General features: G+C 41.0%; 1 protein-coding gene across 2 annotated transcripts in view; it reads left to right on the plus strand.

The window, feature by feature from the left end:
- LOC311295121 (uncharacterized protein) overlaps positions 1 to 23720 on the plus strand; it is a 56946-nt gene that overhangs the window by 23552 nt on the left and 9674 nt on the right. For both annotated transcript variants that reach the window (XM_084416333.1, XM_084416332.1), the window contains exons 5-6: positions 1144 to 1317; positions 9888 to 10061. In XM_084416333.1, the coding sequence (XP_084272459.1) occupies positions 1144 to 1317; positions 9888 to 10061 (348 nt within the window). The remainder of the gene's footprint in view (positions 1 to 1143; positions 1318 to 9887; positions 10062 to 23720) is intronic.

Raw genomic sequence — 23720 nt, forward strand, 5'->3', positions numbered from 1 at the left:
TCTATTGTTATCTAACAAATGTAATATTAATGTAGTGTTTTTAATACTACAGTTTCCATCTTTGTAACCGTGATATAAACTTTAATATATGTAAATTTAATCTAAATTAAGCTTTACCGAAATTGTTACCGAGAACCGTGGATTTTCACAGGTATTGGTACCGAATACTGAAATTTTGGCACCGTGACAACACTAGTAGCTCTGTTAGCTTGGTAATTTAGACAATAGGCTGTTGACAGAGTAACATTAACGTAGGTAATGGCTGTTATGTTATTTTCTTTTCAATGACGTTCCTTGTTACATGTTCATTGCTGGATTTATGGAAAAACATCAACCAATATTGCATATCCATAATTATTATAATGGATATAATTAAAGAATACTTACACTATAACGTAAATTAGAAGTGTAAAGCAAAAAAAATGGATTTTTACACCTATTTTGAAATTTACTCGAATACAAATACAAATACAAATACTTTTCCCCTCTCAACAAATACAAATACAGATACAAATACCGGCTGCTTTGCACACCCCTAATTTTTTTTTTTTTTTTTTTTTTTTTTCTTTAACATGATCTGTACTTGTCACATGATCTGTACTTGTCACATGATCTGTACTTGTTACATGTTTTTGTGTGTGTGTGCCCAATTAGGGTGATCACCTGTGTCTATTTAAGGTTGTTTTTACTTCACATTGATATTGTGCCTGATGAAGACCTGAGGGTCGAAACGTTGCCTTGTTAAAGTTAAATAAATCCATTTGGAAGCAGTTAACGTCAGTGTGCGGACTTCACACTTCTTTATTCCTGTTCCTTTCTCTCCCATGTTTGTGTCACAGTACTATCAATAAATAAGGCAAAAAGTAAAAAATAAATAAAATAAAAACCTTTCTAATGACACTATTCAGCTAACAAGACTTTTTTTCACTATAAAGTATTATATAAACAAAGAAATAAAACATTATACACATAATCTTCATGAAATATGAAGTCATGTCGATTTAAATTGGTGAATCTTCCTTAAAAAAAGACCAGAATGTCAATCAGCATGATCTTTTATGTTGAAGTTAGTTAACCATGGAAGTTGTGCAATCTGGTGGGAACACCAGCATGTCTTTTAATCAGTGTCCTCTCTTTTTTCAGATTAACAGACTGTAATCTCAGTGATCAGCACTGTGAAGTTGTGGCTTCAGTTCTACAATCATCAAACTCCTCCCTGAGAGAGCTGGACATGAGTAACAATGACCTGCAGGATTCAGGAGTGAAGCTACTCTCTATTGGACTTAAGAGTCCAAACTGTCAACTCATCAAATTGAGGTATTTAAAGGGTCAGTCACCCAAAAATGAAAATTCTGTCAGTAATTACTCACCCTCATGTTGTTCCAACCGCATAAGACCTTCGTTCATCTTCGGAACACAAATTAAGATATTTTTGATGAAATCTGAGTGCTGGATCACTTCTCCATAGGCTGCTAGGTGGCCGAAACTTGCTGGCTCAGAAAAGTTATTAAAGAGATCGTTAATATAGTCCAAGTGACTACAGTGGCTCAATCTTAAGTATATCAAGCGACGAGAATACTTTTTGTGTACAAAAACAAACAAAAATAACGACTTTATTCCACTATTCATTTCCTTCTCTCTGGACCTCTAGTTGGTTCAATTAGTGTTTTTGCGCAGCGCGTCTGTGTTACACGTCACCACGTAGGCTCACTATTGGCTGACGCTGGTCATGTGTGTGATGCGTGATGACGTATAACACAGACACGCAGCGCAAAAACACTACGTGAACCAACTAGAGGTCCAGAGAGAAGGAAATGAATAGTGGAATAAAGTCGTTATTTTTGTTTGTTTTTGCGCACAAAAAGTATTCTCGTCGCTTGATATACTTAAGATTGAGCCACTGTAGTCACTTGGACTATATTAACGATCTCTTTAATAACTTTTCTGGGCCAGCAAGTTTCGGCCACCTAGCAGCCTATGGAGAAGTGATCCAGCACTCAGATTTCATCAAAAATATCTTAATTTGTGTTCCGAAGATGAACGAAGGTCTTACGCGGTTTGAACAACATGAGGGTGAGTAATTACTGACAGAATTTTCATTTTTGGGTGAACTAACCCTTTAAGGGGATTTCAACTTGTCTGTGCAAAATAACAGTAAGCTGTCATGTATGTATATATATTTGTTAATGTGTTATATTCTAATATTCTATGCAACTGACTTAAAAGATTATTTCATCCAAAAACGAATTGATCATTTACTCATCCTGCTGTTGTTCTAATGAAGTATGCCCTTCTTTTTTTGAACCATAGAAGGAGATTTTTTTTTTTACAGTGGGAGTGAATAGCAAACAGCATCAAGCTAAAAAAATAGGCAAAAGTATCACAGAATGGTCCCACACGACACGTGTCATATATTCCAAGTGTTCTGGGGGGTATATGACAGTATTTGGTGAAAAACAAACCAACATTTATTTTGTTACATAACAAAAGTATGACTATATTCATTAGACTCGATTAGTGCAGCCGTTCACTCCGACTCGCCCAAAAAAGCAGATATGTGAGAAATAAAGATTATTTTAAAAAACGTGACAAACTCATGAACCTTGAGAAATGCCATAATTATTAGTCAGTTGGAGACAATATGTTATGGGAGTTATTTGTCTTGAGATTCTGCAAGGACCCACATACCTGGAGCTGAGCTTCTTGCAGGGCAGACATACACAAAGATCCATAGTAGAAAGCCAGACCCATTGTCCTGGTGCATAATTGGGGTTGGAACGACGGTGATGATAAGCTTGTTTCTTCTATTTGCTGCATGTTGAAGCTGGACATGTTTGGTTCCACACTGTCTTGCTCCATCGGAGCCAGTCAATAATGGCCAGAACCTCAGAGGGTTCCCTTGACCAGGGAAATAGAGGTGTTTGAAATCCCAGGACACATTGGAAAGGGGTAATGCCAGTGGAGGGTTTCTGAAGGGAGTTTTGAGCATATTCAGCCCAGCGTGAGAAGCTGCTCCAGTCCGACTGATTTTGCTGACAGTACATTATAAGAAACCTTGTGAGTTTTTGGGTTTAGGCTTTCGCTCTGACCGTTCGATTGTGAGTGATATCCCGAGGTGAGGCTTATATTTAAATTAAATTGAAGGCCGTCCAGACCCGAGATGTGAACTGTGATCCCTGGTCTAAGACAATGTCTTCAGGTAGTACATGATAGCGATACATGTAGTGGATGAAATGTTCTACTGTTTAGGTGTTAATCAACATGCCTTAGAAAAACATTCAATGAGGCCATCCTTAAAAATAATTTGGTTTGCCGTAACAGCCAAAAAAAAAAAAAAGGATCGGTAGGTCGGACTATATTTATTTTTTCAAGATTCAATGTAAAAAAAAAAAAAAAAAAGTACAATTTTGGTCATGGTGATTACGTAGGTACGAATTTAAACACATTTGCATATTGGGACTTCACTGACAGAATTTCGTGCCAAGTTAAAGAGGTGTCGAGCGAAAAAAAAGAGACATTTTGATGAAAAAAAAAATACATTTATATATTAAATGACAATTAGAAAACCTGTTTAAACTGAACACCAAAGAATAATATTTACTATTGAGCGGTGGGGACGCGTTCATGTGTAAGGGCGCTGCCAATGATGCACCTAAAAGCTGTCACAAAGAACTAGGAAAAGTAATGATTATTAACCCTCTGGGGACCAAGCTGTTTTTGGGGTCCTTGAGATGTTCTGACATGCCTTGACATTTGTGCTTTTTTCAGTTATTTATAAACATGTTAATGGCAAAGGTGTAAATTCACTCTATATAGCACAAACAGGGCTACCATAATATGCGAGCAACGTGTATGTAGATGTTTGTATTTTTAAGAGAATAATGTTTATGCGTGGTTATTGGAAAAAATTTAAATGAAAGTTGCTGAATTAAGACCACAAAACACATATTAAATATGTGTCCACAAGACTTTTGACTAATTGATGTTGTCCCTTTGAGTTCTAGCTTTAAAATTATGTGAAAATAGTCTTGCTTTATCGTTCACAAAAAAAAAATACATTGATTTAAATGGTGTAAAACAGGTTTTGCTTGGAAAGCCAATATGCGAGGGGGAGGAGTAGTTTACACCTTAGATTACAATGTCCCACCCACTCTGCATAATGACTCTGCATAATTAGCCATTCATTCAGGTATGACACTGACTGAGCCACAATGCAAGGACAAAAGATGTATTTAGAAGAAGACTTGACCATTTAAGATTTCGCTTACATCTATCTTGTAAATATGTTTTGCTATTTTATTAAAAATGTTACAATTACAACAATAATTACAATTTCAACAATATTTCAAGTGTAAAAAAGAAAAAAGATTATAGGCCTACATTTTATCATATGTATTCATTAGTTTGAATATAGCAAATATATATATAATATATATAAATAATATAGTTTTATATTTATATATATATATATATATATATATATATATATATATATATATATATATATATATATATATATAACGTTAGATATGAGTAGAAATTGCTAAACAGCTTATTCATTTAAAAAGCTTATTTGATGTGGCAGTATATTCTACAGTAGCCTAAAAACTGTACCCAAATCTAGTCAACAAGTGACTGACTGTAACGTTGTTTTTATGAAATATTAGGGCATATAAATGCTAATTTTATTTCAACATATTTCAGTTGATTTTTACTCATCTCAGTAGGCTATAGCAAAGCAGTTTATTCTTTCACACACAGATGCGCGATTCATATTTAGGCTAAACAGTCTTTACAAATATGTACCCTTCATTCATCTCACAGAAAGGCGAGTCATATTATAGAAATGCGATTCATCTTTTTGCAGTTTGCATAGGCCTACACTAACGTTATTCCATAACGTTATTCCACATCAACACTTGAGAAAAGAAAACAGCCTACCTCACTCCTCAGCGGGATCTGCTCCTCATATCAGGAGATATTGCCCCTTATATCAGCACTGTTCTGAGGAAACTTTTCTCCATAAGGTAGGCTATTATGCCTCACTCGATTGCGACGTGCTTTGTTTACAGCTGATGTGGGGGCGTTTCACAGACTGAAATGGTTCTCAGAATTTGCATTTGAATAGCACGCGCTCTCCGGGGAGTGGTCAAATTACTTTTGAATGGCTCGTAATGAGCTCGACTGGAGTCGCTCTCTTTTTATACAGATTATAGAAGCTGAGAATATTTTTTTTTTTATATATATATAAATTACTTCATTTAAAAGATGCGATTCTGAATTTTCGCGGAGTTATAGATCATTTTCGAACGCGTTTCAAATGGGAGTTTACTGACAGAGAGAAGGCAGAAATCGCATCATGTTAATTTTTCTTTATTTGTCAAAAAGTAAAACACTTTTTTTTATTGTGAGTATACAGAAAAAAAATAGAAACTGAACAGGATCGATTGATGTATTACACGAAAATGAAAGATCAAAATTAACAGAGCATTTAGTGTTTATTTTCATTGCTAAAAAAAAAAAACGAGCAAAACGCGCGGGCGCACCGCGACACAGGTTCGTGGCCCTGAGGGTCGAGATTTCGGTTTCATTTCGCATATAGCCTACAGCCCTTATAATCATAGATGACACCACGGGTTTTTATTTAAAAGAAAGAGCGTATAGCCTACGTTTGTATGTAGGAGTATGGGCAATTTATATTCACAATAGCCTACTTACTAAAATATAATTAATATCATTTTATTGCATTTGTATTAGTTGTTTGAAGAGTAAAAAAAAAAATCGGTAGGTCTTAACGCGAGTTTACAACCGGCAAGGCGGTCGGACTAAAAAAAAAAAAAAAATGAATTGGGTCCATCCTAAATTGACAGGGTTGGTCGGGTTACGGCAAACAAAAATATGTTTAACCCCTTAACTGTCACCTGCCCGTATACGGGCAACCTAAATTTACTTCACTATATTACAATTAAATCCTAATTTAATCATGACAAACTATATATTGTTGGAAAGGTCTAAGACTCCTTAATAGATATTTCAGCACTGTTTTTTGTTACAATTTATGCAGGAACAGAAATAGATGAATTTATGACAAGAGCGCACCTCAAAAAATCTACATCATAACGTTTCTGGCGTTTCTGGCGTTTGTCACAAAAAGTCAACGCACACACTTTTAATAATTGAAACTTTGGTTTTCATGCTAAAAGTTCATAATAAAACATTTAATCTAGTATTTGTCACTAAAAAAAATATATAAAATAATATTATCCTCTAAAAAGTATAATATACATATTATCCTCTAAAATATAATATTATCTTTTTTATTTCCTTTTTTATTACATCACATATTTTAGTAGTTATCATAAATTAGGTATCATTTGAAAGCTTATGATCTCAGAATTCATCCTGTGAAAACTGTTTTGAAATTGGACATTGTGTTACCATAGAAACGGTACTCTAAATTATTTTATCAGGCTCCTCCCCTTTTGGGCGTCGTCATGTTTCATAATTTATGATCTAAATATTTTCTAATCTTGACAAAACACATATTGTCAGAAAGGTCTGAGTCTCAAGGTTCCATATTTTGTGACATAAGTGATATTTGGACAGAAATGTATTAATTTTTTATGGTAGAATGCATACAGTTAAATTCAATGGAATTCAATGGCACCCGGTGGCTATTTTTGGTAATACGCCTAAACAAAATCTCATGGGAACTTCAATTTTTGTGATATCAACTTCAAATTTGGAACACAACTTGGTTAGATATATGGCTTTGATTTTATAGTAATTTTTTTGTAAAACATATTTTGTAAAATATATATTTTATATAAAAGAAAAATATTAAATAAATTATATTTGATTTAATGTAAATTTAAACTTCCATAACTTTTTCATACTTTAATTTTTTGAAGTGATTTCACTTCAGTAATAATCTGCTATTTTTTCCCTTTAAAACAAGATCAAACTTGGGTCTATACTCCAAAGCATTCTTGAATTACAACCATTTAAGCTTGAATAGTGCATTTTAATGTCCATTCTCAAAAAGGGGGGTGACAGGATGGCCTGACTTTAGTATATTGGTGTTACCCTGGGAGGCCTGGAGATCAGTGACAAAATCAATAGCAATGTGTGACCAAGGTTGTTGAGGAATGGATTGTGGCTGTAGAAGGGGGATGTCTAGAAGATTTCGCTGTGTGCAAGTATGATTGTAGAAGAGGAGGTCAGCAGCGCCATCTGCTGGACACCAGTATTATACATCCAACAAATATACAAAACAAGCCAATGTAGTGATCATGCTCCAATCACGCGAACAGACAGCCAATCAAACCGCAGCATTGGTGCAGAACTTTTTAGTTTAGTTTTCGCTGTATCACAGAGAGATGGTTCATGTGTTGTTTTTCCTAATTCCTTCCAGAGTTGTGTGCGTCAATGACTAAAAGCAAGTGTTTATTCATCTTGTTTATATTGCAGTTGCTGCTGATTACGATTAGTCGCTGAGTTGTTTATATGTAAGATAAACAGATGCGAGGAAGATCCGCGGCTCCACACAAGCATCTATATACATAGATTCATGTAAACATAAGCGTTTTAAACTGAATATGTATATTCGGAATCGTCTTATGTGAACCTGTTAATGCCATTGTGACACATTTCCGCCTAATTCAAATGTTTGTTAGTTTATAAGTGTGATCAATCTGTTAAATTTATACTTAATGTATATTTACCTATGCATATGCATGTGTGTTCGGTTCATAAATCTAACAAGTTTAAGGATCCACATTATTTGTTCCCAGAGGGTGTCCATCTTAGCGCTGCCACTGCCAAGGGAGATTCACAGGGGATGAGTGGGATCTCATATTGTCAAGCTAAATCCTCATCAATAAAACTGCCTACTGCACCAGAGTCAAGTAGTGCTGTAGTAATGATGGTACTAGTAGAGAACATTATCTTTATAGGTACTTCTATGCATGAAGTAGGATGACCAGGATGAATGGAGGTAGTCACCATTCGGAGAATACTGTTGTGTTGGTGGAGTTGGGTAGTTAGCTCTTAGATGTCCTGCTTGACCACAATACAGACACAGATGTTCTCTGATGCTGCATTCTTGCTCCTTTGTGGACAGATGTGTTCATCCTATCTGCATGGGTCAAGTGTCATCCATGGGGAATTTTGTTTGGTAAAGTGGATTAGAGAACAAATGTTTGTGCAATCAGTCCAGGTATGCAAGTTCTGAGATTTGTAGTCCAACAGCTAATACTCAGATGAGGGAGACCTCCGGTGGCAGACAGGAGGATTTTCAGAGGAAGTGTTCATGACAAACTAGTAGTACAGTGATCAGTTCAGGTGCAGAGATGCACAGATACAGAGATGATCAGTTCAGGTGCAGAGATGCACAGATACAGAGATGATCAGTTCAGGTGCAGAGATGCACAGATACAGAGATGATCAGTTCAGGTGCAGAGATGCACAGATACAGAGATGATCAGTTCAGGTGCAGAGATGCACAGATACAGAGATGATCAGTTCAGGTGCAGAGATGCACAGATGCAGAGATGATCAGTTCAGGTGCAGAGATGCACAGATACAGAGATGATCAGTTCAGGTGCAGAGATGCACAAATACAGAGATGATCAGTTCAGGTGCAGAGATGCACAGATGCAGAGATGATCAGTTCAGGTGCAGAGATGCACAGATACACAGATGATCAGTTCAGGTGCAGAGATGATCAGTTCAGGTGCAGAGATGATCAGTTCAGGTGCAGAGATGATCAGTTCAGATGCAGAGATGCACAGATGCAGAGATGATCAGTTCAGGTGCAGAGATGCACAGATACACAGATGATCAGTTCAGGTGCAGAGATGCACAGATGCAGAGATCATCAGTTCAGGTGCAGAGATGCACAGATGCAGAGATGATCAGTTCAGGTGCAGAGATGCACAGATACAGAGATGATCAAATCAATTCAGGTGCAGAGATGCACAGATGCAGAGATCATCAGTTCAGGTGCAGAGATGCACAGATGCAGAGATAATCAGTTCAGGTGCAGAGATGCAGAGATGATGAGTTCAGGTGCAGAGATGCACAGATACAGAGATCATCAGTTCAGGTGCAGAGATGCACAGATACAGAGATGATCAGTTCAGGTGCGCTCCATGTTTCCGCTTAAACAGATATGTGGCTATAGCGATCCATCTGTCACATGCATTAAAGAGTGTCAAAATGGTATTTATTGTTTTAATTTGAATTTGAGACCTTGTTCTTATCAAAATAACAAAGCACTTAGCTTATTGCGATTCTTGGATAGGAGTAATTAACAGGCTATTTATTATGTTTGTAAAATGATTACCTTCATCTGGGTGTGGATGGTGATGATCCCACAGGTGCTGTACATATTAGATGTGTTCTCTGCTTTTGCTGACACTTTTCATCTGAATGCCAAAATGCCCCAATAGCTTATTTAATTTGCTTCTTCAGCAAGTACAAGTCCAGGAGATTTCATTGTTCCACCATGATTTCAATTCGAGAGTTTCACATGTGCTGAAAGTTCATGCTTTGCATGCCTTACCTAGACAATCACCTAGTGAACTCAGCTACTATAGTAACGGTCTCACAGAGTATCCAGACAGAGGGCACGCCACACACAAGTCTGAAAGACTAATTTTAATGTTTTCTTTTTTTTAACCATAGCTTCCAAATTCTTACTGTTTAATAATGTGACCATTGTAATCACGGTCAATTTTAAAATTGGGTAATCTCAACATCACTAATTGCAATCAATCAGAGGTCCTTGTAAAGATAATTGATGTGTTGAAGAGCCGTGTTGTTTATTGTAGTGTATATTCTCTAAAAATGAAGCACACTGACATGAACACTTACTGTTGTTGTAGATTATCTCACTGTATGGTGACAGAAGAAGGTTGTGCTGCTCTGGCTTCAGCTCTGAGTTCAAACCCTTCACACCTGAGAGAGCTGGATCTGAGCTACAATCACCCAGGAGAATCAGGAGTGAAGCTGCTCTCTGATGCAATGAAGCATCCAGACTGCACACTGGACAAACTCAAGTAAGTGGATCAGTAAGAATCATCCTGGCTGGTGTGCATGTGAGACAGACTGAGAGTTTTTAATAGTTTTTGAACACTGAAGGGGTCCCAGTTAGGGTTGGGCGGTATTACGGTAATATCGGATACCGCGGGATCTTAAAATAGCACCGGTATCAGTTTCAATACCGTCATTACCGGCACTTATATAGCCTATAATAATATATAATTTATTTATTGCCTAAAAAATGCTTATGTGTGGTTGCAGTTTGGCAATATTTCTGGTTCCAACCGAATGAGAAGGGAGAGGCGGTAAATACTGACGAGGCATTGTAAATTGTGCAATAAAAAAAGTTAACCGCGAGAGATGTAAACACCTCTAACGTCGCATCTCCGAAACAACCGCCCACTCACTGCTGCCACGATACATAAGCGCATTAAGTTTCCTATTTGTTAAAATATTATAATGTTATTTTTTCCGTCTTTGTTGATTATGAAAAGTGAACAGCACAAATAAGATGGGATGCATCGGGAGTCAGACGATTTGACCACTTCAATAAATGTAGTTTTGTAAAAGGCCTCTTTAAACGAATTTCGTTTTGTATAAATTGTATCTAAATTTTTATAAAATTTTCATCAACCTGGATTTAATATAATCATGACATGATGGCATGCCGCTGTCACTTGCATTGAAATCTCATAAGAAAGGCTATGCCTCACAGACATGACAAATAAATAAAGCTTGAAATTTCTTTAACCCTTTAGGCGCCAGAGGTTTTTTCCTAAAACGTTCGATTTTGACATCTTAATTTCAAAAGGCTATATATTAAAAGTGATAAAAGATAGAGACTTTCTGTAAATTAGAGAAATATTAAGGATGACCCAAAGTTTATGTAGGAATTACATTTTCCCATCTAATTTGCATATCATGACGTCATATAGTGGCGGCCATCTTGGATTATAGAATTTTCATGAAAAGACACATGTTTAAAAGATAAAATGCAGCACTTCTTTCCCCCAAAAATGTCCCTCACCTTCTGTATGCTATATTGCACAATACTGAATGCTCAGGTAAATAGTAAGTAGTGAACAAACTGTGTAAATCATTACTAATAATAGAAACAAACTGAATGCATGTAGCGATTGGCCTTTTGCTGTAGAGATTTTCCATTTACTACATACAGTAGGCACTCTGATTCCATGTATGGTGCACATATTATTCATATGACACACAAACACAAGTAGACAAGACCTGTTTAGTTCAAAAGCTCACTCGCCATGGAATGCCACAGATCATGAGTGAGATGACGAGACAAGACGAGAGACAATGTTAGTTTTTTTTGTGTGTGTGTGTTTTTTTTTTTTGGTTGTTGTTTTTTTAGCTGACATAGCCGCACACATCATAAGGACATGAACACACAAAAAAGAACACATATTGTACACTAAAATGGTCAGGGAAATAGATAGTAAATCAACAGTGTAAATCATTACTAATAAATGGCAGACAAAAAAAAAAAAGAATCATGTTGCAGAGCTTTTGCTGTAGAGATAATGACTCCCTATCCATCCAGGTGACATTTCTTGTAGTGTTTCATGGTGTGGTCTTGCGATAGACTAATAGCCCCTCTGCTCCGTGTCACACCGCCTCTGCTCCTGCTACGAGCAGCGCGGGCGCGGCCAGATCTGTCTCGCGCGCGCGCCGAGTGTGCACAGCTCGGACTACTGTCTTTGTCATTGCGACTCCCCACCCTGCCTTCACGTTGCCTTCTAACTGTCCTATGAATACTTCGACCTCGTCTAACATACCCAGTGGCATTAGACAAAGCCTCCACTACAATACTGTCGCCGCGATTGCGGAGAGGCACACGGTCACCATGGCGAGCGCGGTAAACATCTCCCGCCTCGTTCCCCACAACACTAACACGCCTGCTAACTTCGCAATGAACACTCCGACCCCGGGAAACATTGTTCCCACCACTGACATTGGGCAAAGGACCATATATATTGGGCAAAGGATTCACCGTTTGTGCTTGGTGTAGGGCTATACTTTCACTTTCAGAATCACCGTCATTTTCTGAAGGCAGATAACGTTATTCCCCTTCAGAATCAGGGTCCGCGAATAGAACACCCAACACTTCATTGCGGGTAAGCTTTATTGATGCCATTAGATGATGATAATAATAATAATCTAATGCAAATACTCGCTGACGTTGACAATATTGATCTAATAAAATGGCTCACTCGCATCACTAGCTCCGCTTTTGTTCGCACTGATTCAACGCGCTCTAGCTCGAAGATTTTGTATAGAAACATGACATTTTTTGAGTCGGGGATGAAGTATGACATGTATGCTAACTAGTGGAGGGGAGGTCGAATGAAATTTGACACCCTGTTTGACAAAATCGGCCGTTTTATTCAGTGCCGCATCTTGTCGAGTAAACTCGACTGTGGCGGCTAGAGGGTTAAACGAAACAATTAAAAACGAAAGAAATAGGCAACTCACTGATTAGGCTAAGTAATAAAATTATGTGCATTTCTCTCGTTCATACAGAGATGCGATCGTCAATTTCATTAAACGAAACAATTCAAAACGAAAAGAAATATAGTCTGATTAATCAATGATGTGCATTTCTCTCTATAGCGTTCACTACAGAGATGGCTATCGTCAATTTAAACGAAACAATTCAAAACGAAAGAAATAGGCTACTCACTGATTAGGCCAAGTAATCCACGATGTGCATTTCTCTCTAGGCGCGTTCATACGGAGATGCGATCGTCAATGTCAGTAAACGAAACCATTCAAAACGAAAAGAAATATAGTCTGATTAATCAATGGTGTGCATTTCTCTCTAGGCGCGTTCATACGGAGATGGCGATCGTCAGTTTCTTTAAACGAAACAATTCAAAACGAAAGAAATAGGCTACTCACTGATTAGGCTAAGTAATCCACGATGTGCATTTCTGTCTAGGCGCGTTCATATGGAGATGCGATCGTCAATTTCAGTAAACGAAACCATTCAAAACGAAAATAAATAGACTAGCCTACTCTCTGTAATCCATGATGTGCATGTCTCTCTATAGCGTTCAGATGCCGATGGTCAATTTCTTTAAACTAAACAATTCAAAACGAAAAGAAAAAGGCCACTCTCTGATTGTGTAATGATGTGCATTTCTCTCGTTCACTACAGAGATGGCGATCGTCAACTTCCATCTTTGCAGAAAAGTTTTATTAATAAAAATCAATGGACATGCGTCACCGGATTACAAAGGCACTTATTGCTTGTTGCACGCACACAGATATTATGTTGAATAATGGTGGGCTCCGGCTCATAATAACAGTTAATGCCGTCGGCCTGACTCAGACACAACGTGCAGGGGTTGGGCTTGATTTTTTTTTTGTTGTTGTTTTTTTGCCCGATCTGGCATTCAGTTTCTGAATGGTGTAGGCACAAGCCAACAGTTTGGTGACGCCGTCTGAGCCCATTATGTCATAATTTTTAATTAGTCACGGTAATACCGTATAGGGAGGCGGTTTGACGGTTTCAAAATTCGAATACCGCCCAAGCCTAGTCCCAGTGTGTTAAAAAGTGACACCAAGCAGTCCTGACAAAGCATCCAGACGAGTTGTTAGTGAGAATGTGTTGAGAAAACAATATATAGACTCTGATACTATAGAAGTTGTAGAAACCTCACAAAGACATAGAACTGGAACTCCCTCCTTCATTTCCCAACATACTCTTTAAGAGACCTCCATCTTACACCGATCACCCAAACAGATAACCTTCTCGAACATGTATGTGAACCACGTTGCGTGTGTGAGAGAGGTTATTTTATATATATATTTAAGAGAGGCAGGGAGACGTATTGTCTCGTTCCCTGTTCTCAGGGAACAAAGGTTACGTTTGTAACCTGAGACGTTCCCTTTCGAAGGGAACCTCGACAATACGTCATTCGATGTTATGGGGAACGCTATACCAACGCCACCATGCTAAGGGGATGCCTGACCACTACAATAAATCCAGGTAACAACCCCTACAGCCTACACGTCAGGCTAACTGTAGCACTAAGGCCAACACCGAGCTTAGCTCAAGGTCTGGACACCAAAAAGTATATGGAAGCCTCAGCAATACGACCCTCATATTGAGAGGAAGCCTACTACATATACTACACTAAAAACTGGCTTTCTATTTGCATGAAGGCCTCTGCAAGATGACTCTGAAAGTAGAGGAAGCCTGAACCATGCAATATGTATATGGAGGCCTCAGCAGTATGACTCTCATATGGAGAGGAAGCCTAGTACATATATCAGCAATACAATAAGTATACGGAGGCCTCAACAATACGACCCTCGTATGGAGAGGAAGCCTACTACATATACTAACACAAAAGCTAGCTTGCTACTTGCATGAAGGCCTCAGCAGGAAGACTCTGAAAGTAGAGAAAGCCTGAAACATGCAATATGTATATGGAGGCCTCAGCAGTACGACTCTCATATGGAGAGGAAACCTACTACATATACTTGACAAAAAACCAGCTTGCTATTTGCATGAAGGCCTCTGCAGGATGACTCTGACAGTAGAGGAAGCCTGAAACATGCAGAATGAATATGGAGGCCTCAGCAGTACGACTCTCACATGGAGAGGAAGCCTAATACATATCTCTAGCAATAAACATAAGCAATACAGTAAGTATATGGAGGCCTCAGCAGTACGACTCTCATATGGAGAGGAAGCCTACTATATAAACTAACATAAAAGCTAGCTCGCTATTTGCATGAAGGCCTCTGCAGGATGACTCTGAAAGTAGAGGAAGCCTGAAACATGCAATAAGTATATGGAGGCCTCAGCAGTTCGACCCTCATATGGAGAGGAAACCTACTACATATACTGACAAAAAACCAGCTTGCTATTTGCATGAAGGCCTCTGCAGGATGACTCTGACAGTAGAGGAAGCCTGAAACATGCAGAATAAATATGGAGGCCTCAGCAGTACGACTCTCACATGGAGAGGAAGCCTAACACATATATCTAGCAATAAACATACGCAATACAGTAAGTATATGGAGGCCTCAGCAGTACGACTCTCAAATGGAGAGGAAGCCTCACACATATACCAACAATAAACATATGCAATAAAATAAGTACATGGAGGCCTCAGCAGTACGACTCTCAAATGGAGAGGAAGCCTACTACATATACTAACAAAAAACTAGCTTGTTATTTGCATGCAGGCCTCAGCAGGATGACTCTAAAAATAGAGGAAGCCTGAAACATGCAATATGTATATGGAGGCCTCAGCAGTACGACTCTCATATGGAGAGGAAGCCTACTACATATACTGACAAAAAATTAGCTTGCTATTTGCATGAAGGCCTCAGCAGGATGACTCTAAAAATAGAGGAAGCCTGAAACATGCAATATGTATATGGAGGCCTCAGCAGTACCACTCTCATATGGAGAGGAAGCCTACTACATAAACTGTTAAAAGCTAGCTTATTAAAAGCACCTAAGCTAAGAAAACATTATTATTGTTTTTTTTTTTACAAAGCTACTCATCCATCTATACACCAAGCCTGCTGCAGACCGTCAGATTAATAAAACATCATCATAGGTCAGCTGGGCCTGATGTTACTCTAAAAACGGGGAAAGAGGGAAGGCGGGCGTACAGGAGGAGGAAAAGGACTATCTACCCCTTCCAGGCCGATCCTCCTCACGCCTAGTCCGGAAGTCCTCTCTCCTTACACCCCGCCTTCTCCTCCTGGACTCGCGCCTTCTCATAGCCTTGCTCCGGGTAAGAGGAGGGGCACGAGCGGCCACCGAGTCCCGCTGGTCCTGCCTACGCTCCTCGAAGCGAGACGGACCAGGACCCCAGGGGCGTCTGGGTGTGGACCTGGACCGGAGCGGTATGCACGACCTATATGCTGCCGAGCGCGCCTTCGCCTCTCTGAACTTTCCGACCACCGCCTCGACGGAGGTCCCGAAAAGCTCAGAGGGCGAAACCGGGGCATCGAGGAGAAAAGTCCTTTCTTTCTCCCCGATGCCAGCCAGGTTCACCCACAGGTGCCTCTCCGTAACCACCATGGCAGCCATCGAACGACCGATGGCCGCCGCCGTCTGCTTAGTGGCCCGGAGAGCCAGGTCTGTGGTGCGGCGCAGCTCGGTCACCGCATCAGGTGATAAGCCCTGACCCTGGTCCAGGTCCTTCAGCAGGTCAGCCTGGTACACCTGCAACACAGCCATCGTGTGCAGTGCCCCACCAGCCTGGCCTGCTGCCGCGTATGCCCTGCCATTCAACCGAGATGTGGTCTGAAGGGGTTTGGATGGCAGGGTGGGAGTCCTCAGCGTCGACACCCCCTCCCCCGCCAAATAGCTGGCGAAGGAACCTTCAATGGGAGGCATCGACGCGTAACCATGCTGCTGCATCGCCTCCACGTTTGCATAGCTCAAACGCTGGAAGCGATGAATGCGCGAGGAGTATGGTTTCTTCCATGCCTTCACAACCTGAGAATGGAGGTCAGGAAGGAATGGAAGGCTCCCAGGAATTGATGGGGTGTGGCCAGAGAGGAAGGGAGCCAAGGGAGCAGCTTCCTCCCTTGCGCGCTGCCAGGGACCCGATCCGCGGGGCAAAGAAGACTCTTCCCTCGAGAAGAGGGACAGACGAGAACGAAGCGTCCTCAAGGGAAGACGCTCGCAATGAACGCACTCCGCCCCCTCGAGAGCAGAGCGCGCGTGCTCTTCACCCAGACACCAAACACACAGGTCGTGTGAATCACCAGGTGCAAGACACCTCTCGCACGGGAAAACACACTTCCTAAATGTTTTCTTCGAAAGGGAACGTCAAATTTACTGTCACTCCCTCGGCAGCGCTATTAGAAACACCAGTTACTGTTACTTTATTTATTTATTTAGACATTTTATGTCAGGGCAGAATAACGCAAGGTATATTAAATGTATACATTACATTTTTCAAAAAAATAAGAAAATATATGAACTGTATAAAGTTATATAGTTTTTAAATTATCACTGAAAGAGCGAGGCAGAGTGAGTGTAAGCTGTGGTCAGTGCCAGAGCCCAATATTATCTGTTTGCAGTCCCGGAGGCCGCAGTCCCAGGACCCCAATTCTAGGACCGCATTTCCAGGACCCTAGTTTTGGAGGACCGAAAAAAGTTTTATTACACCCAAATACTACTTTCTTTATTGCAATTAAACCTGGTTCCTAGGAATTTTGAGAAATTATTGGGTCTAAGTAGCATAATATTAGCCTGGGTGCCAGTCCGAACCCTGCCCACAACATTTTTTGGTCGGGAAGTTCGGTCTGGACTCGATCCATTGAGGAGTAATTATGCTCGGCTCCCAGAAGGCCGAGCCAATCAAATTGCCAGGGCGGGATTTAATCGATGATGGACAGATGATCTGCGGTTACGAAATCACCCACGTCATCAAAGAGCGGTTGGGTTGAATTAGTTTACAACAAAGATGACTGCCGCTGGAGAATTGAAATTTCACAAGTTCACACTTACAAATAAGTCAGGTAGAATAAATGCGTATATGAGATTTAACGAGTTCACACAAATAAGTCAGATAGAATAAATGCGTATATGACGTGCTGTCCAAGGAGAGGGCTGTGGGCTCGGTAGCCATACTCCCCTCGTATTCCTGGTTGTGAGAGAACAAGCCAAGACAAGAGTGAGGATTCGGGGTGGTGGAGGGATGCTGAAAAACTGTCAAGGAGTGTTAGGTAAGTTCACAGAGTGAATATGCTTCCTCATGCTGATAGATAGGGTAACGTTAGACATGGTATTGTTTGATGACAAGTTGATATTGGATTGATTATTTGTACGTGCTCCTCCCGAACTTTATGAAACATCATGTGTAGATTCCGCCATCGCGTCTGTTATAGAAGATATCCACAGCGCATTCATTTTTAAAAGAGGAACAGAGAGCCGCAACATTTTGTTGGTTGAAAATATGAATGAAGAACATGCGTCATTTACTCCGTTGCTCTGATTGGTTGTAGGTCTATCCAATTGAGTGCAGAGTTTGTTTTGTTTTCTGATTCGGTTGAGAGACGCCCCATAATCAAAGCCCTATGAAGCAGTATCAGACTCACATTCTGACTAGAATATGAGTATGACGAAGTCAGGCTAGCATAATAAAATAACTCAAGTAAAAAAACAAGGAATCATGTTATAGTCTTTTCAGTCACTAGATCGACCACATTTTCAAGTACAGAGGGAAGACAAGGATGACTGGGCGTAGATTTAAGATTGTGTATATTTTACAAAATAATATATAACAACTGAACTTGAACACACACTAAAACACAATTGTTCATGACGTGAACCACATAGACAGAACTTCATGGACAACATCATCACTGACTCCTAAGAGAGAGAAAGAGAAGTGAATTAAATAAGGAACATTTAGTTGAACATGTTCTAATCTCTAATTTTAATTTTCATATTTAAAAAGATCTTAGTTACCACAGAGTGCACACACATATACGATACAAAAATAATGATATCAATCAAATGTTTGTTTTTTTCACTATAAAATTTCAGTATTCGGTACCAATACCAGTGAAAATTCATGCTTCTCGGTATCAATTTCGCAGTTCGTACCGCTTTCTCCTTTCCACAAATGCTTGAGCTGTGTCTGAAATCGCTCCCTATCCACTATATAGTGCACTATTTAGGGTGTCAGCCATTTTGTAGCGGTGTCCGAATTCTGAGTGAACGACATCATTCCCTACATTCGTTCACTACTTTTACCCACAATCCTCTCTGAATTCGAGTGTACATCCGATGTGTGAGAGAGAGAGAGAGAGAGAGAGTGTGAGCGAGAGTGAGGGAGTGTGTGCATGAGAGAGAGAGTGTGTGTGTGTGTGTGTGTGTGTGTGTGTGTGTGTGTGTGTGTGAGAGAGAGAGAGTGAGTGAGGGAGTGTGTGAGCTCTAAACTGTGTGTGTGAGAGAGTGTGTGTCTGCGTGAGAGAGAGAGTGTCTGTGTGTGAGAGAGAGAGTGTGTGCGTGAGAGAGAGAGTGTGTGTGTGTGTGTCTGAGAGAGACAGAGAGTGAGTGAGTTTGTGTTGTGTGTGTGTGTGTGTGTGTGTGTGTATGAGAGAGAGAGAGAGAGAGTGTGTGTGAGAGAGAGAGAGTGAGGGAGTGTGTGTGCGTGTGAGAGTGAGTGAGGGAGTATGTGTGTTGTGTGTGTGAGAGAGAGAGTGAGTGAGGGAGTGTGTGAGCTCTAAACTGTGTGTGAGAGAGTGTGTGTATCTGCGTGAGAGAGAGAGAGTGAGTGTGTCTGTGTGAGAGTAAGAGAGAGAGAGTGTGTGTGTCTGTGTGTGAGAGAGAGAGAGAGAGAGAGAGAGAGAGAGTGTGTGTGTCTGTGAGAGAGAGAGAGTGTGTGAGGAGATATGTGTGGGTGAGGCCACTGATCAGCCACTCTAAAAATGAGCTCCTGAAAAATTATAAAAGATTGAGCCAAAAATTGAGACAGAGAGTGAGATAACGACAACAAACAAGAACAAACAACAGAGGAACAACTTGGATTCTGGTAAATACAGATTTTTTTACTAGAAAATACATTTTAATAAAAGAAAGAAGACTTGAACCTGTGGATTAGCATCTGGCTACTGGATCACCACTCTAACAGCTAACTGGAGTTTTCCCTCCAAAACGTGAAAGGCTTTTTTAAAGGAACTACAGCTGAAAAACTTCACACAATTTTTGATCTTTAATTACTAAACAGAGAGATGAGCTTTATCTGGCAAAAATCTTGAACAAAAACTGTATATCTTGACTTTATTCTGGTAAAATCTCTCATTATTACAAGCTAAAAGCTAAGTTGGCTGCAGCTTTGGCTCAGTGCCCAGCCCCCAGCCCGATCACCATGGCAACCCCGGCGCAGGGAGGTGCTTTACCCAGAGAAGTGCAGAAGTGTACAGGCCAGAAAAAAACACAAAGAGAAAACTCTCAGAGACAACCCTGATCTTCTGTATGCTGACTACATTCAACTCAATGGGAGAAGAATCAAGAACAACCTTATCTTCTACACCACCTTGATAAATGCATGGAAATCAGCCATCTGTGAGGAATTCAAGAACATTTTTAAAGAAGGAATCGGTCGAGGTGGAAGATTAACTATATGCAAAGATGAAATGCTGGACACAGACAACCCAATCCTCACCATAACCTACTATACCAAAGGCACCTTCCTTCTGCAAGGCAATGAGGCAAGCCTGAACTGCTGCTGAAGGCCAGAGTAGAGGAGGAGAGAGACGAGCCTCACGCAAACAGCACAGACTCTGAGGAGGAAGGCCCAGCGATTCTTTCACCTTCACCATCGGACCGTCGACTGAGAGACAGTTTAGCTTTACTGGAACTGGACTTCACTGAGTTCAGAGAACACACTCAAGTCAAACTCTCAGACACACGCAACACGAACATCTCCATCCAAGAGCTCAAAGATGAGCTCAGGCGGCTGAAGAAAGACACCAACTCCTCCATCACTGAACTCCACAGAGCTCTCAGAGAACTGCAAGGAGAAAACCAAACTCTCCGTGCACATATATGCAAGCTAGAGGAGGACAACAAGAGAAAAGAAGAGAACTTCTCCAGACAGCTGCAAGAGATGAGAGAGCAATTCCAGAAAAACACAGAAGACAACACACTTCACCACAGTACAGCTCCTACTACAGACTACACAAACACAGACAGCGAGCCTGCCACACACACACAGAAACCTGCAGAAACACAACCCTCCCCCGCCCACCCTTCAGAACCTGACCCAAATGTTCTCCTCCTCATGGACTCTAATGGGAAGTTCTTGGACCCACAGAAACTCTTCCCACATCAGAAAGTCTCTGCAAAACGATGCAGCACAACTGGCCACGCCCAGCAGATCATCAGAGGCTTCACAGGACACCCCTCGTGCGTCATAATCCACACCGGGACCAATGACCTTCACTCGCTGCGCAACAACACTGCTGATATCGCCAGCTGCCATATCACCCTGTAGCCCAAGACTGGTTGCCCACTGAAGCTAAGCAGGGCTGAGCCTGGTTAGTACCTGGATGGGAGACCTCCTGAGAAAACCAGGTTGCTGCTGGAAGAGGTGTTAGTGAGGCCAGCAGGGGGTGCTCACCCTGTGGTCTGTGTGGGTCCTAACGCCCCAGTGTAGTGACGGGGACACTATATTGTCAAAGAGCACCGTCCTTCGGATGAGACATAAAACCGAGGTCCTGACTCTCTGTGGTCATTAAAAATCCCATGGCATTTCTCGCAAAGAGTAGGGGTGTAACCCCGGTGTCCTGGCCACATTCCACCCATTGGTCCTTACCAATCATGGGCTCCTAATAATCCCCTTACATTGAATTGGCTCTATCACTCTCTCTCCTCTCTCCACCTATAGCTGGTGTGTGGTGAGCGCACTGGCGCCGTTGTACTGTTGCTGCCGTCGCATCATCCAAGTGGATGCTGCACACTGGTGGTGGTTGAGGAGAGATCCCTTGATATGATTGTAAAGCGCTTTGGGTGTACAGTAGTACATATGAAAGCTCTATATAAATGCCACATTCTATTCTATTCTATTCTATTCTATTCTATTCTATTCTATTCTATTCTATTCTGATGCGGTCAGAAAAATGGCAGAAATCACCAGCAAAAAGTTCCCAGAATCCCGGATCATTATCTCCACACTTCTCCCACGACATGACACACCACCACACATCATCCACAACATCAACACTGAAATCTCCCGTAGATGCTCTGCACTGCCAAATGTGCACCTGGTCCACCACCACCACATCGGCCTCCAACACCTGTACGACGGACTCCACCTGCACAGAGATGCAGTGCGCATTTTTGCAAGGACCCTTAAAGATGCAGCCCTGGTCCGCACCCCATCATCACCGAGACATCTGCTTCCGACGCCAGAACACTACCGGCCCATTCACCGCTTCATGCTGAGACACAACCCCCCGACCCCGGCGAGAAGAGACGCCGGCCGGACGAGCTTCTCACATCATCCACCACATCCACACCCACCTATGGCTCACTACACACCTGTAAACCTGCAGTCACCAACCCCACGTCCACCTGCTGGCCATCAAGTCCCCATTAGCAAGAAGAAACCAAGAAACCCCCCACACCCGGATAAACCCCTCCATCCGAGAGCACAGAGCTACGCTGAAGCTTTAGCCTGGCCCCCCCTCCGAGCCCCCCGCGAGCTGAGCCAGATCCGAGAGATGCTGCACACACTGTGCAACCAGCTCCTGAACAGATAAGAACACACACAGTGCTCTACTGAGAAAAAAGAAAAATTGCACTAATGTAAAATGTTTCACATGTATGTTTTCACCTTATCTTCTCTCTGTCTCACCAAATAGGTTTTTCTTTTAGAATACAAATGCATTCATTTCAAATAAGTTGCTGGAATATTCAGGGTCTTCACTCTTCAACATTTGGTTCTAAAAGCACAGACCCTGAATTTCTAAAAAATATAGAAGATGTTGATATCACTGAAATCCTCACTGAAACCTGGTGTCGAAATGATGCGCTCACCTACTGTCCCTCAGGCTATTATGAAGTAAATGTGCCCTGTCAAGATAAGTACAGTCCATCGTGGACGAGACTCGGGAGGAATCCTGGTGTGATACAGGGAGGATCTGGCCAAACACATTTCCACCATTACAGTTGGGTAATTTCATTGCTGGTTAAAATTAAACCAAATTGGCATTTCAGCTACAGACACATATCTCTGTGCCATCTACATTCCCCCAGCGGAGTCCCCTTACCATGATGAGGAATACCTCAACAACATCCACACAGAAATCAGCCATTTCCAGGCCCAGGGAAACGTGCTGCTGTGTGGAGACTTTAATGCCAGAACTGGATCTGAACCTGATGTCATAGATCCAAAGGGCAATGAATATGTGTTTGGCCAAAATCCCCCGAGTCTCACAAGAAAACTTCCACCGAGAAACAACCTTGATCAAACCGTGAATAAAAGCGGTAGAGAGTTGGTGCAGCTCTGCCGAGCCTCAGGCCTGTACATACTGAACGGCAGGATCAGAGGGGACTCTTTAGGGAGGTTCACGTGTTGTTCAGGTCTTGGAGCTAGTGTAGTTGACTATGCCATCACTGACATGGACCCTTCCTCCTTCAATGCATTCACTGTCAAACAGCAAACTCCGCTTTCTGACCATAACCAAACTAACATCCATATCAAAACACATCACACACCAGAACAAAACAGGCCGGAAACCTGCCAAATGTATCTGGTCCAGCAGAGATACAGATGGGCTCCAGACAGCGCAGACAAATTTGTGCAAGCCCTCAGTTCTAAAGAACTAAAAAGTCGAATAAATACATTTATTAATAAGAAATTCAAAACAACTAAAGATGGTGTTAATTCGGCTACAAACGAAATAAATTAAATATTTAAAAAAGCAGCACATAAAAGTGAATTGAAAAAGAAAGGCAAAAAAATACACTAAAACTACTCCAAAAGATGAAAAATGGTTTGACTCAGAATGCAAAACATTAAGAAAACAACATCATATCATATCTGAAACAAAGAACCAAACAAAACTGAGATAAGAACTGAATACTTTTCTAAACTAAAAATATATAAAGACACAATTAGAGTGAAAAAGCAACACCATCTGACCAAAAGTATAGAAGA

Source organism: Rutilus rutilus, assembly GCF_951802725.1.
Source record: "Rutilus rutilus genome assembly, chromosome: 1".
Taxonomy (NCBI): domain Eukaryota; kingdom Metazoa; phylum Chordata; class Actinopteri; order Cypriniformes; family Leuciscidae; genus Rutilus; species Rutilus rutilus.